Below are 13503 nucleotides of genomic sequence, written 5' to 3'. Positions count from 1 at the left end.
CAGCACATACGAAACACCATATTCCATAAAAAATAATGTTGTTAATAATGTATAATGTAAAAAAGAAAATCCACTCTACAACATTTTTGTGTGTTTTCTATAAGTGGATTAATTGCAGGCTTGACAAACTGACAGATGCTGTTTTAGGTTTACCGTTTTGTGTTAAGTGTTTTGGAAATTGAAACTCTGTTGTTCAATCTGATCTAAAGTCATGGTTCTCAACTGGTGGGTCGGGACCCAAAAGTGGGTCGCAGAGCTGTTTTCAGTGGGTTACGGATGTGTGCTTGGAAAAAAAAAGTTGTGGCTGCACTTTTATTTTGAAGGACATGGGTTTTCCCATGATGTGTGTGCAGTAGTAGTTTAGTTTATTCACACTCCATGTGTCCACTGATTGGGTAATCCCAGCTACAGTTGCATTTTTAAAACTTGATGAGCCCTACAGTAGTTTGACTTATGTTGCACTTTTTCAGTTTATTTCTGTTGAAAAAATGAATGAATTGTAGAGGGAAGCTCTTCCTCTCATGCACTGCCGCCTGCTGGTCATTTTTCTTGACTATTATACTGTTGTGTTTTGTGATGTCGACATACTGTGATGTTTCGTTCCTTCTAAGGTCCAAACACCATTTTTCATTAAATAAATTAGAGTGGTTGAAAGATATCAGATATTTGGGTCATTACGAGGTGGTGGTGGGCCCTGAGGCGAGACCAGTTAAGAACCACTGATCTAAAGTTTAAACTGTTTAGGAAATATTTAAGACTGAAAACGTGAACCATGTGAGGCTTCATCTCACATTTTTAGATGGAAAAACACCTCTAACCTTTTATTGAGATTCTGCATGTGCCTTGTATCCTATACAACTGTATTCATACATGTGTGCTCTCTTCACCTATATTTCCTTATACCGCAATAAGTGTAAGCAGTTCTTACCGGACTATATAATGTACCAAAGGCTGTATATACCTACCATGAAATTCAGTGTATAAGACGCACGTTTAATACATGTTTTTCATCTAAAAAGTGGGCGGCGTCCTAAATACCGGTGCGAATAATATACCAGTATAAAATGCAGAGAGAGGTATGTTATTGTGTTACGTTATTTAACTCAGACGATGGCGCTATAATCTAACTAAAGCTTCTTCATGAACATGCGGCGCCATGATCGCCAGTGCAGCCGCTACCCCCACGACTATCAAGGTTACCGTTGGCTGAGGTCAACTACAGCACCAACAGCTAGCAGGATAGCAAACTCGACATGGCGAAAACAGATGGTAGGTGTTTCAAATGAAAATAAATTGAAATAGTGTTGAAATAACTCGTATTCACACTTTAATCAATAAAGAGCTGTAGAAAACATTTTTCACTCTGGGATAGCCCCATAACATACTGGTGTCTTAGGTCTTCTCAATTGATGTATTACCTCAGAAAATATCTGCCCTGATGAGTTTATTGTCTAGTCTGTTCATGTCTGTCTTCAGCATGATGTTCATTTTGTAAATTATGCTCCACTTAAAGGCATGGCTACTATAACTGGAAATTTGCTATCACTATGACCTCCCAACCAGAATAGAGGTGCAACAATGTGTAGCAGCCCTCTGATCCTTTTCGTGTGTGTGTGTGTGTGTGTGTGTGTGTGTGTGTGTGTGTGTGTGTGTGTGTGTGTGTGTGTGTGTGTGTGTGCTGACCTGCTGTCCTGTGTATCTGAGGCCGTCCAGATTGACCTTCCATTCTATGAGGAGCTGGTACGTTTCCTCCTGTCCTCCCCAGATCCTCACCACGAAGCAAGACACAGAGGTGTCCAGGAGGTCCGGCAGCATGCCAAAGTCCAGGCTCCGCCAGGTCGGATTCTAAGGAAGAAGATTGTAATTGCACATTTACAAGTCTGAAGACTGTAGGGCACATTAACTCCTCTACCTCTGTTTACATTTTAGATATATGTTTTATATTTCAGATTTACTTAAGTAGGTTTACTTTTCAGATATATTTAGTTTATATTTTAGATTTAATATACTAGTATTGGTTATTATTTATTATTGTTGTTAGAATTCCTGGATCTATATACTCGTCCAAATGTTAGGGTTTTTCTTTTACTGTGTATTTATTTTCTCCTGCGCTGTAGTGGCTTTGATAGCCTGCTGCTATAACGCTACAATTTCCCCATTTGGGATCAATACAGTCTGTCTGTCCATCCATCTATCTATCTAGCAGTCACTAGGTTAGAATTACCACTAGGCCAATATATCAAGAATACATAACAGCTGATCAGCACAATTATGGATTTATTCAATTTAGAGTTTTTTATGTGCATGCTTGAAAGTTTTGAAGACAATCTGTCATATTCAAAGTTATAATGTGATCCCTATCCACTATAATATAATTGAATCATCCTGTTCTACATTAACCTTAAAGTCGGATCCCTGCTACAGTCTGTTTTCTGCCCTTGAACCTCCAGACTGTCAGCACTGAGGACTGTTTCTACGACTCCCTGCAGCCATTTGCATCATTTAATTATGTGCCATTATCCTCCATCAGAGAGAAAATGTCTTGCTCTGTGGGTCACATTCAAGGACAGGCAGGAATGAAATGTCAAAAGCAGAAGCACAAGCAGTAGTGGGGGTAGTAAGAATCAGGAGCGGAAACAAAGGGGTATAACAGACTAAAAACAGGAAGAGCAACAGGAAACATTTCCCAAGACAAATGTTCACAGGAAGGAGACAGAAAAGTGGAGAGCGAATGTCAGCAAAAGGATGTAAAATTCAGCGGGAGAAAGTGGGGCTGAGAGATGACAGGAGTCATGGCTCCTGCAGAGCATTATAGAGTCTGTCTGTCCGGGGTACTGAACGGTGTGCCTGGAAAGCAGCTTAGGTCAGCTCATGACTTGGCAGTGAGCCCGACAGTAATGGCTTGCTATCCTTGGCTGCGTCTGTAGCTTTGTGCTGAGCTTCATCCGCCACGCTAATAGGAGAAGCAAAAGCCAAAGAGTCACCCAGTAATATTCACCCAGGTCATTTACACAACTGAGTGATGCTGACAAAGCACAGAGAGAAAGTTGTGTAAGAGAAGAGTACATGTCCTATTTAATTCATGCTGTTGCAAGTCTGAAATTGTATTCAATTAAACGTATTTCAATGCAATCTTATTGTTTGTTAAAGTAAGTTTAAGTTAGTGAAACAACAAGTCCAGAGGAGGCTCAATGTGACGGGCAGTTAGGCAGCTTATATCAGTGCCAGGTATGGAGCTTTGTGTTCCTTCATCATGACACTGCACACAATGACATGTCTTTAAAAACACTGCAACACCAGCGTGCAGGTGATGACAACATCCTGATCCAATACAGGAAACAGACAGGAAGACCGGTTAAAGTAAGTATACTCACCAGTGAGTCTCGGATGACTTCACTCTTGTAAAAATCTGAAAGGACAACAAAGAAGAAGTCTGATTAAAATAAAACACTTGCATAAAACCAACTGAGCAAAATGTACCATTCAATTCAATTCACAAAAGCTGAGCTCTTATTTTGGAATTCAACCAGTTCCTGTTGGACATCAGGTACACAAGACTTAAGTGATCATTATGTAATGTAAATGTAAATAAAATTCAAGGCTTTGAGACATGAGAGATATCGGTCAGATGTTCCTTTTATGTTCAGTGCAGTGCCCCACAAAACTCTTATATCAGCCCAAACAGCCCCGTGTTTTACCTGTAAGACACACATTTGTCGGAGTCCTGGCTCTCGGTCAGACATTACAACATTTTTAGCAGACTGTTTTCTACGCGTTCCAAGTCATGTTATCACCTTCTTTAACTATATCATTTAACCTGATGAAGCATTTGAAGGATTTGAGTCGGCTTGCGAGCTTAAGTTAGCAGCTTGGCTCATGTCAACCCAGCAGCCCTGCTGAAGAGCGTTCAGTAAAGCAATGCTTATTTTTATTGAAACTGCTTTATTCTGGGGCGCCTGGTTTGACTCCGTACCTCAGCCATGTGCTGCAGGTCATCCCCCACTCTCTCTTCCCTCATTTCCTTCTCTATCCCCTCGGGGTGGGACAAAATATCGATGCGGCATTATATCGCCGTCCTGACTCAAGTCGTTCAATTATTGATAGGCTGGCACCAAATATCGATATATAGTTTACAAATATATGGCACTCTAAACAGATTTCCCTGTGATTCTGACTCCACGTGGTGGTGCTTATGACATTAATGAGGATAACGTGAACGGAAATTAACAAGTTAATCAGATACTGTGATGTATCATGATATGATTGTCTTGCAAGATATCAATTATCGCAGAATCGCTGTATCGTGATATTATCGTTATCGTGGGCCATGTGTGGCGTATCATATCGTATCGTATCTTGAGTTACCCTGCGATTCCCACCCCTACTGTCCACTGCCCTCTAAATGAAGGCAAAAAGCCCCAAAAAATAACCTTAAAAAAAAATCCTTCATGCAGTGTTTTTATCTGTTATAGTTACCAGATGTGTCTGTTATGGTGGGGAGGAGACCTCTGCAGAAAATATGTCTCCTAGTAAAAACCTTTTGTATGAACTCTTACAGCAGCCATGGCTGACTTTCATTTGGGTCACTTTTAACAGCCCCTTTGGACAAAGCAGTACTTCTTATCTCTTTGCTGTTCCTGTCCAGTACATGCCTGCGTATTATTCTCTAAAGAATAATCTCCTCCTGCTTCCTTTAACTGGTTAATGAACTACTCGCTATGAATGTTTGCAGGGGAAATGTAATCAAAGGCTCTTTTTAAGTCTGCATGCTTTAAATTGCTTTGTCACAATCCGCCCCTCTAGAAATACTCTAGCGTGTGGTCTGGTTTGCTTTTGTAGGTCATACAGAGGTATTAGGATTATAAGAAAGAACTCACTTATAGTAGGTTGAAGGGTCATTGCATTAATCTGTGTACGATGACGCAGCTTGAAAACTATAGTCCAGATATTTCACTGACAAAAATGTGTGTCAGCTCGGGGTCTTCTCAACCAATGATTAAAATCGTTGACTTTTCTGTGGCAGGCCTCGTGATAATGTCCTCTGGAGCAGTGGTTCTCAACTGGTCTAGCCTCAGGACCCACCACCTCCTCCTTTTAACAATCACAACCCACATTTTTCAACTGCTCAAATTTATTTAATAAAAAAGGTGCAGTTTAATACATTGGTTTTAACAGTACAGTAGTATAAGCAGTATAATAGTCAAGCAAAATGACCAGCAGTGCATAAGAGGAAAATATTCCCTCTACAAATTAACCCAACCCAACACAACCGGATAAAAGCAGCTCAGCGACCAACTTTTGGGTCCCGACCCACCAGTTGAGAACCACTGCTCTAGAGTGACTCATGAAGCTGCCCTGCAGCCGGTGAGAACACCATGTGACTCTTTGGATCATAAGTGGGTACAATTCACCGCTTTAAACCATGTAGTTAAAAGAGCTTCTGAATAGGTAACCTTTAAATAAATACCCTGACAGAATAGGTCCCTGGTTCAATGTCCATGCTGTGGTTTCATAATATCAATACAGTTTTATCCACAGGAGACAACATTTTAGTTTGTAAATGCAAAACTTTGAGTTCAAAATCATTGAAGTGGTATAAAATATAAGTAAATAATGTAAGCAGCATCTTCTGTTTGGATGTCCTACATTAGGCCTTATATTTGGTAGCACTTTTTTAGTAAGACATGTGGAATATGTCAAGATTATTCAGGCTTTAGGAGCATTCTTTGGACATGTGTACAACACATTCAGAATATGCATCTAATTTAGGTTTTTAGTTTTCGCAGACAGGCCTCTTGTCTGTTTGCAGTCAGCTCTGTGTGTTTATAAATAAACTGACTAGTCAATAGTTTGCGAGGCTGGAGTTAATCACAGTATGTACGGCTGCATGAAAACAGGAATACTAATGGAATTTTAATTTTCATCAGCCATGTGAACAGTGAAGCGGAAATAGTCTTTTTTTAGAACAGGAAATGAATATTTGTGCGTGTAAACAGTCATTACTATTTGACTACGGAGTCCACAGGGAAAACAAATTGTTGCTCAACCTGTGACTTCAGGGAAGAAGGAAGATTTTCCAGTTCTGTTGAGCCAGTTTCTGTTGTTCCTTTACATCTCCGACTCCAGCAGTGACCGTTTTGTCTCAGGAAGCAGCCTGATGCTAACGGTAAGTTACACTGTGTCCTCTCTGAAGTGTCCCCCCCGCCCTTCAAACGTGTGCACATAGGGGGGTGGATAAATACAATGCTGACATAACTGTGGATCCTGCTCCTGATTTAGATGATGGAAATTGAAAGCTTTAATAATTTGTACTTTCGGGTTAATGGTCAACTTAAGTGCAAGTTTCTCATTGAATTACTGCTATCACTACCTTTGCTGTGACCATGGAGGGGCTATATTAGTTTATTTGGGATGGAAAGGGCCCCTTCTTTGGAAAACACGATGCAGACATATATATTGTGCATGATAAGAGGTTATACATGCTAACATGTGAGATTGAAGAAAACAGGCCAAGCACTGCCACTCAATGTCACTCTCATACAGAGGAGTGACAGAGTGGAGGATGTGTGTGGGGAGGGGTGTTCACACTGACCTCTAGATATTCTGTCTCCTATACAGAGGTGGAGGGTGAAGTAAGTGTCCAGCAGTGGGGATCCATTCTTGTTGACAATGTTTCTGGCCGCGATGCTCCGGAGATGACGCAATCGTCTCTGTTTGGCAGAGGAAAATACAGAACAAGATAGAGAGAGAGTGAGGAGAGAGTGAGAGCAAATACCAGACATGTTGTGTGCATTCTGATCCTGTGTTTGTTATTGGCAAAGACTGGCTGTTCTGAAGGCAGTGAATTTAACTGCATCCAAGGACAAGTGTAAAGACATTACTATAGAGATCAATAAGTATCAAATTGTCTAACCTATATATAAACAGCCTTCAATAGAAGAATTAGAGGCAACAGCAGCTGTGAGAGTGTGCTACATGTCAGCAGGTTGAATAATAGAGGCATGACAGCTTCATGGTAGAATTAAGTAGCCCGCTAACTCTCCGGGCATGGTCAGTCATGACAGTCACATGAGAAATTTTAAGCTCTAAATGATTTTCTTCACAGGTCTACGAATCTCAATGAGCCAGCTATACAAAAGCCACACTTTATAACATGTGACTTTGGCCACAGAGCAAAAGTCAGACCCAGCGGTGTAAGAAAATATCACTTCACTTGAGTGTCCCCATATTATGATTTTTGATATTGTGTCGATTTTAAAAACAACAACAATTTCAGTAACGTTTAACATGCAAAGTTTTTTTACTGAAATACGCAGCTATTAATTCCTTGAATGTGCTATTTTGTGATATTTTGAAACCTTTTTTCCTTCCCGATATCAATTCCTATACCTCAACTAGTGTATCAGCCGAAACCGATTACCAATCTTGTCCCAGTAAGATAAAAAGAAGATACACACATAATAACTTAACATCTTATACTGATTAGGGCTGAACAATTTTGAAAAAAGTATCAAATTGCGATTATTTAGACTTATATTGCAATTTTGATATGTTTTGCGACATTAAAGGAATGGTCATTTTTAAATTATTTTCATTTTCATTGAAAAACATACCAACATGATTATGGTGTTTTGGGGTTCTGTAGCAAACGAAGATATTTGAAACGTATGTCTGTGTATGATGCGCACGCCAGAACATCTCTGCAGCACATATTTATATTAAAATGGCATTTGCGCCTCCTGCGATTTGAAACTTGCAGTTGGTTTCGATAGAATTTCCAGTAAGAGTTCAGCCCTACTACTAGTCCTGTATAGCAAACCCCCTTGAACATGAAGACTTGCATACTGGGCCCCTATCTGTGTCACTGTGGGGAATTGCCCAGTTGTTGACATTTTGTTGACTCTGACAAAGGTTGAAGTCTCTGCAAGCACCACACTGTTGTTGTTTGTTATCAAGTTATAAATTACCTAAATCAGGTCTTCTTCGCTGCTCTGAAACAGTAGTTTCCACTTGCAGACATAATACATTCAAGGTAGCGACGTGTTTGGAGCAGAAGTATTTGATTTATGGAGTAAGGAGGCTAATCAATTATGGTACCAGATAACTGTCATACTCACCGATACAGATCCTGCATTTTGGGCAGTATAAAAGGCATTTCAGATTCTAGGTATTGGAACAACTCTAGCTACGATGTTGGACGTTACAGGCTGTGATAAAACCAAATCTAAGTCCTGCAGTTCTTATTGCATAAAAAGTGAATGTTTTTTTCTCAAGATTGTATGCATAAGAAGTGTTCTTTATCCTATGACAGTTGTCATGAATTACATTTTTAAAATATGCAATAAATCACGTTGCTTATAGTGTCACAATATAATGAATTGTAGCCCCTGTATTGTGTTACATATTGTATCGTTAGATTATTGCCAATGCACCGCCCGAGTCAGCTTATCAGTTCAACTTAAAGCCAACGTACCAGTGATGCACAGTTGAGACAAGCAAAGTCCTAAAAAAATAAATACCTACGTGTTTCATTCGCAAATCTCAAAGACAATCCATATAAAGTTTACATCTGCATGGCTTCAATAATAATTCAAAGACCTGCTTTGAAAAAAGCTTGTGTGAGAAAGAGAGGCCATTTGGAAGGTTTCTGCTTCAGGCAAACAAGTCAACACAACTTCTCTCCTGACCAGCAGGCCGGCCTCTCTCCTGCAGCCATACTGCGACTAAATCGAAGTCATGCGTTTCCCTATAAGATTAAGCGCCTCAAACAAAAACACTGATTGTTCTGTAGGAAACTTTTAACCCCCCTGCCTTAAAATGCCATTTCTGTATGGGCTCGTGTGGACCACAGGCGGAGAGAAATGGTTTTAAGTCCACTTGTGGACTATGAAGCTGCTGTGGTGAGTCTGGTTCTCCAGAGTAAAACTGGGTTAACATCAGAAGCAGTATTGCAAATTACAAGCTGAGCCAAAGATCAAAGTTAGGACCACTAGGAGCTGAACACTTGTCGGAATGTGATCAAAAAGTCTGATGGTGGAATGTTACTAAGTGATTAGCCGGTCACAAGCCTTCTGCTCTAATTCACATACAGACATCATATTTCCTTAAAACCTGGACAGGACAAACTAAACCAGAGCTCTGTGTTCAAGCAGTCAAACAGAGTTTAATCAATCCTAGCATCCTCATTAATTTTATAATGCTTGCATTGGAACCGTTAGTTCTCTAGACTTCATGGTCTGTAGCTTGTAGTTGTGGATCATTTGGTCGATGTTTCTAATATTTAGTCCACCTGCATCAACAGATTACTGTTTCAGCCAGCTGTACCTTAAAAACTGGCAGCTGAGTTTATAATAAAGCTACCATGCAATATATGAATTATGTGCACAATCACCAACATCTAGAAAAGGTTTTATGCCAAATGCATTCGGCAAACATGGTCTCAGAGTACAGTATCTGAGTTGGGCAAACAAAAGAAACAGTTTAGATACTAACTGACCTGGGGAGCTTTCTGTAACTCTGTGTGACTCAACATCATGGCTGCCTCAGGCAAACACAGTAATAAAGAACTTTTTTCTACGTGGGCTATTGGGTTATACATGAACTCAAAAGAAGCCAAAAAAGAAAAGGTTCCCTGATAGTAGTGATGAAATTGTTGTGTAACCCCTCCATTATTACTGAGATATATTATTTATTAGAAAACACAATTACTGCCAACCATAAAGGTATCTTTTGGGAATAAAATAACAAATAACAAGCTGCTTTTATACTGCAAGTACTGTAAATTAAACTTTATAGTGCACATTTCAAAACACAGACATACTTTTACACTTTCTTTACTAAAGAGTCCGACCGTTATCGGACTTTTGAGATCGACACCAATACTGATACTGATATTAGAGGGATATATTCACCGTTTGTTAAATATAGTGATTTAGTTTTCACTGAAATTAAAATAGACCTTTACTTTGTGGAAGATGATATATCTGTTTCGTCTGCCTCTAATGGACACATCCATCCATTATCTATACCGCTTATCCTGTTCAGGGTCGCGGGGGGCTGGAGCCTATCCCAGCTGTCATGGTCTGGACTGGTCGCCAGTCAATCACAGCGCTGACACATAGAAACAGACAACTTTTCACACTCACAGCCACACCTATGGGCAATTTAGACTCACTGATGAACCTAAGGACCTATGGTCTATGAACTGTGGGAGGAAGCCGGAGACCCCGGAGAGAACCCACGCATGCACAGGGAGAACATGCAAAGTCCACACAGAAAGGCCAAATTTGTCCAAACTGGGGTTTGAACCAGTGACCTTCCAGCTGTGAGGCAACAGCACTGCACCACCGTGCTGCCCCATGGACACAACATAATAAAAACTATTAATCTCTATACTTCACTTTTCATGAGGTGAAGACAAGTGAATCTAAGCCGCAACGCAGGGCTGGGCTATATATCAATAGGATATTTGTATTAAGGTATAATAAAAATAGGATTTTAGAGGAACATTTGCTGTAAGTAGACTTTATCTTCTGTCCTCTGAAAGCAACAAATACATCACACAGCCATATAGCAAAGCAAACACTTTCTATGTACAGTGTTATTATGTCATTTTGCTGAGCGTGGATTATTTGCATTACAGCAGTTAGGTTACTTTCAATAAACACTCCAGTTTTCATTTTAAGTTTAAGTACAGATGCTACAAGGCCTGAGTAACACCTCTCAGGTTAATCATCTCTGCTGAGCTGGTCTATCATTGTTTCTTTTTGTAGTGGGAGCCAGCGGGCCAGTTGAAGAATGTAGCTGGGACATTGTTTTATTATAGAGACAGGGAGGGATGTTGGGAAATACAAAATCAAATTTCACAAGTAAAATCAGGAAAGAGCTGAAGATAAAAAAAGCTCAGGAACTGTTTAATGGTCATTTCAATCAAATTAAAAATGGCATGTTATCAATGTAATATAACATACACTAAATGCCACTGCAGAAAAACGTGTTAAAGAGCACAAACAAAAGGCCCATTCATCTTTATTGTATTGGGATGGCTGCAGAAGATTCAGATGCAGAAAATTTAAAACCTACACAAAACTGAAACTATTTAGATGCACATATTTCTTAAATTGTAGCATACCCTCAGTTAATGAAACAAGCATGTTACCTTACTAAATGCAGCATGAGCTATTCACACATTACCCGACTTAAATCTGAATGACTATTACATTTTAACCCTGTTTTTTTAACTGAACTGTTGACACAGTTTTATTTGACACCCACACTAACCATATTATCTAAACGTCCATCTAATCATACACTTTAACCAGGGACAAGGTTCAACAATCAGAATGTACTAGAGTGAGGACAAATTAAATTGTAGGCCCAAAATAAATTATAATGTACTTCCTATGTATGTGTACACTGCTCGGTATGCCCGAGAAGATCAACAAGATGATAGAAAGCTAAACTTAATGCTATGTCAGTGACACCCACACTATGAAGCCCAACAGTTTTGCAAGACTCAGCATGACAACTTGATAAAAACACATCGCTTCTTGTGCAAGACACTTAATTCTCATGAAAGATTAGGCCTGCATGAGATGAGGAAAATATGTGATGTACATTAACAGTTAATATTGCTATGACGATATTTAGTGAGATTATATACAAATATAGAAATGTGCATATTAGCTTTAATGTTACATGGTCTTGTTCATTTCTGCTGTAAGGCATGTTTACTCACTACCTGTGTTTGTACTGTCATCTCTCTCCTAAATTCAAAATAGCACCAAATAGCAGAAGTGCTGTTTTTGTTTCAACCACATTTTCTCGCAGCTGGCTTGGTTTGCAGCTGATTGGCCAAATGCTCGTACCACAAAGTTGGTGAAATTGCAATGTATCATAGATACATAGATAAGATGCACTCACAGTTTGACAGTTTTCTACAGTAAACTTATTGCCACACCTATGCTCTGTGAATGGAGCAACAAACCATACAGGTCTCTAGTGTAGATACTTAGACTACAGTGAGGTTTGCAGCTAAAAAAAGTCCAAGAAACCCCTGACTCACTGGATGCTGCCTGCAGATCAGATGATGGCAATCATTCGTAATATAATAATGTAATATAACAACATTCACATGATTCTCTCACTACAATGAATATGTATTGTCTGTATGACTTTGATGGACTCATGTAAAGTCACAGTATAAGCTCGGTTGCTTCATTGAATGAACTGCAACAGCCAACTTTATACGTTGTTTCCTACTGAATGAATGAATGGGGGAAGAATTTCTGAGGCTTCCTAGGGCGTTAGACCAAGCCTTTATCAAACAAGTTCGTGGTCTTTATATTTTTCAAATCACATCACAGCTGACAATATAATATAACAGCTGTGACACATGCTACAATTTCCCTTAAACTGAGCTGTCACCTGCTTGCTAACATAAGGCTAACTTTGGTAACTACTAGCAGTAGCATACTGGCTTCTTACACAATTAAACGTAACGATATATTATATACGCTCAAAATAGGGCAGTACATTGAAATAGCCGGGCTCAAAAATGCTTGACAACAGCCTGACTGGTTTTAGTGTGTCTAAGGTGTCGGTCCAGGTCCTTTAATGTGTAGTAAGCTAGCTAACTGCAAGCTAGCAGCTGTTAGCTGACATGCTAACTGGCGGGCCTGATGTGTTTAACTGCCGTGTAAACTAGAACATAACACCCTGAAGTTTTCTTGAGGTCATTTGAAAACAGTTTGCACTAACATTATGTCAGGGTCTTTGCATTTACCTGCTGAGAGGTGAGCTCTACATGCAGGGCTCGGGAGGAGGAAGCTCCAGAGTTGGTGACAGAGGCGGCGGGGATGGAGAGAACCCGACCGGTGATGGAGTTCATCCTCCTGACGGCATCTAGCGGGTCCCCCTCATTCAACAAAACATCCCATACAAGACATCAAGCACACTCGGTGTGAAGTTAAAGAAGCTTCAGGTAACCCCCAGAGACACGCAGACACGACTGTTTGTGTGGGCAAAGCGCTACAACAGCTGTCAGCTAACCGACGGGACGTAAACAAAGTACAGGCTATTTTGCTACACTTGGGTCGGAAATCCGTCTCCGGTTGGGAGGCGCGACACCGAGACTGCTGATTGGCTCAAACTGACGTCTGTCATACATAGGCGGGGCTTGATGCTCAAAACTCGTATTCTTATTGGCTGACTTATCTGTTTATCTTCCAGGAAGGGGCGGTTGACCGTTGTAATCTGTCAAAGCTGCAAAATATGAGGAAGTTGCATAGTACAGCGTGACATGCAGGTGACAGTTTAAACTGTGAAATGATCCAAGCAATTAATAAATGAAAATATCTATTATAGCTATAACAAAAAAGTGTAAATGTATAATGTAATGGTTATTACTGGGGCTCTTGTCAACATTCGATTGAATTCAAAAAAGCTTTATTGGCATGGGAAACATACGTTTACATTGTCAAAGCAAGTGTAAAATAAAATACA

At 39.9% G+C, this 13503-nt stretch overlaps 1 protein-coding gene across 2 annotated transcripts in view; it reads right to left on the bottom strand.

Annotated features, from left to right (window-relative positions):
• Window positions 1-13059, bottom strand: part of uvrag (UV radiation resistance associated gene) — a 126025-nt gene extending 112966 nt beyond the window's left edge. For both annotated transcript variants that reach the window (XM_069669334.1, XM_069669341.1), the window contains exons 1-4: window positions 12785-13059; window positions 6593-6710; window positions 3375-3409; window positions 1684-1845 (exon numbers count right to left, since the gene is read on the bottom strand). In XM_069669334.1, the coding sequence (XP_069525435.1) occupies window positions 1684-1845; window positions 3375-3409; window positions 6593-6710; window positions 12785-12889 (420 nt within the window). In that variant the 5' untranslated portion in view covers window positions 12890-13059. The remainder of the gene's footprint in view (window positions 1-1683; window positions 1846-3374; window positions 3410-6592; window positions 6711-12784) is intronic.
• Between the last annotated feature and the right edge of the window lie 444 nt (window positions 13060-13503).

The sequence above is a fragment of the Semicossyphus pulcher genome, unplaced genomic scaffold, assembly GCF_022749685.1.
Source record: "Semicossyphus pulcher isolate SPU_LCO1_2020_fin unplaced genomic scaffold, fSemPul1.0.p SCAF_10, whole genome shotgun sequence".
Classification (NCBI taxonomy): Eukaryota; Metazoa; Chordata; class Actinopteri; order Labriformes; family Labridae; genus Semicossyphus; species Semicossyphus pulcher.
The sequence above is the reverse complement of the archived record's forward strand: the minus strand, read 5'-3'. Positions and strand labels throughout refer to the sequence as shown.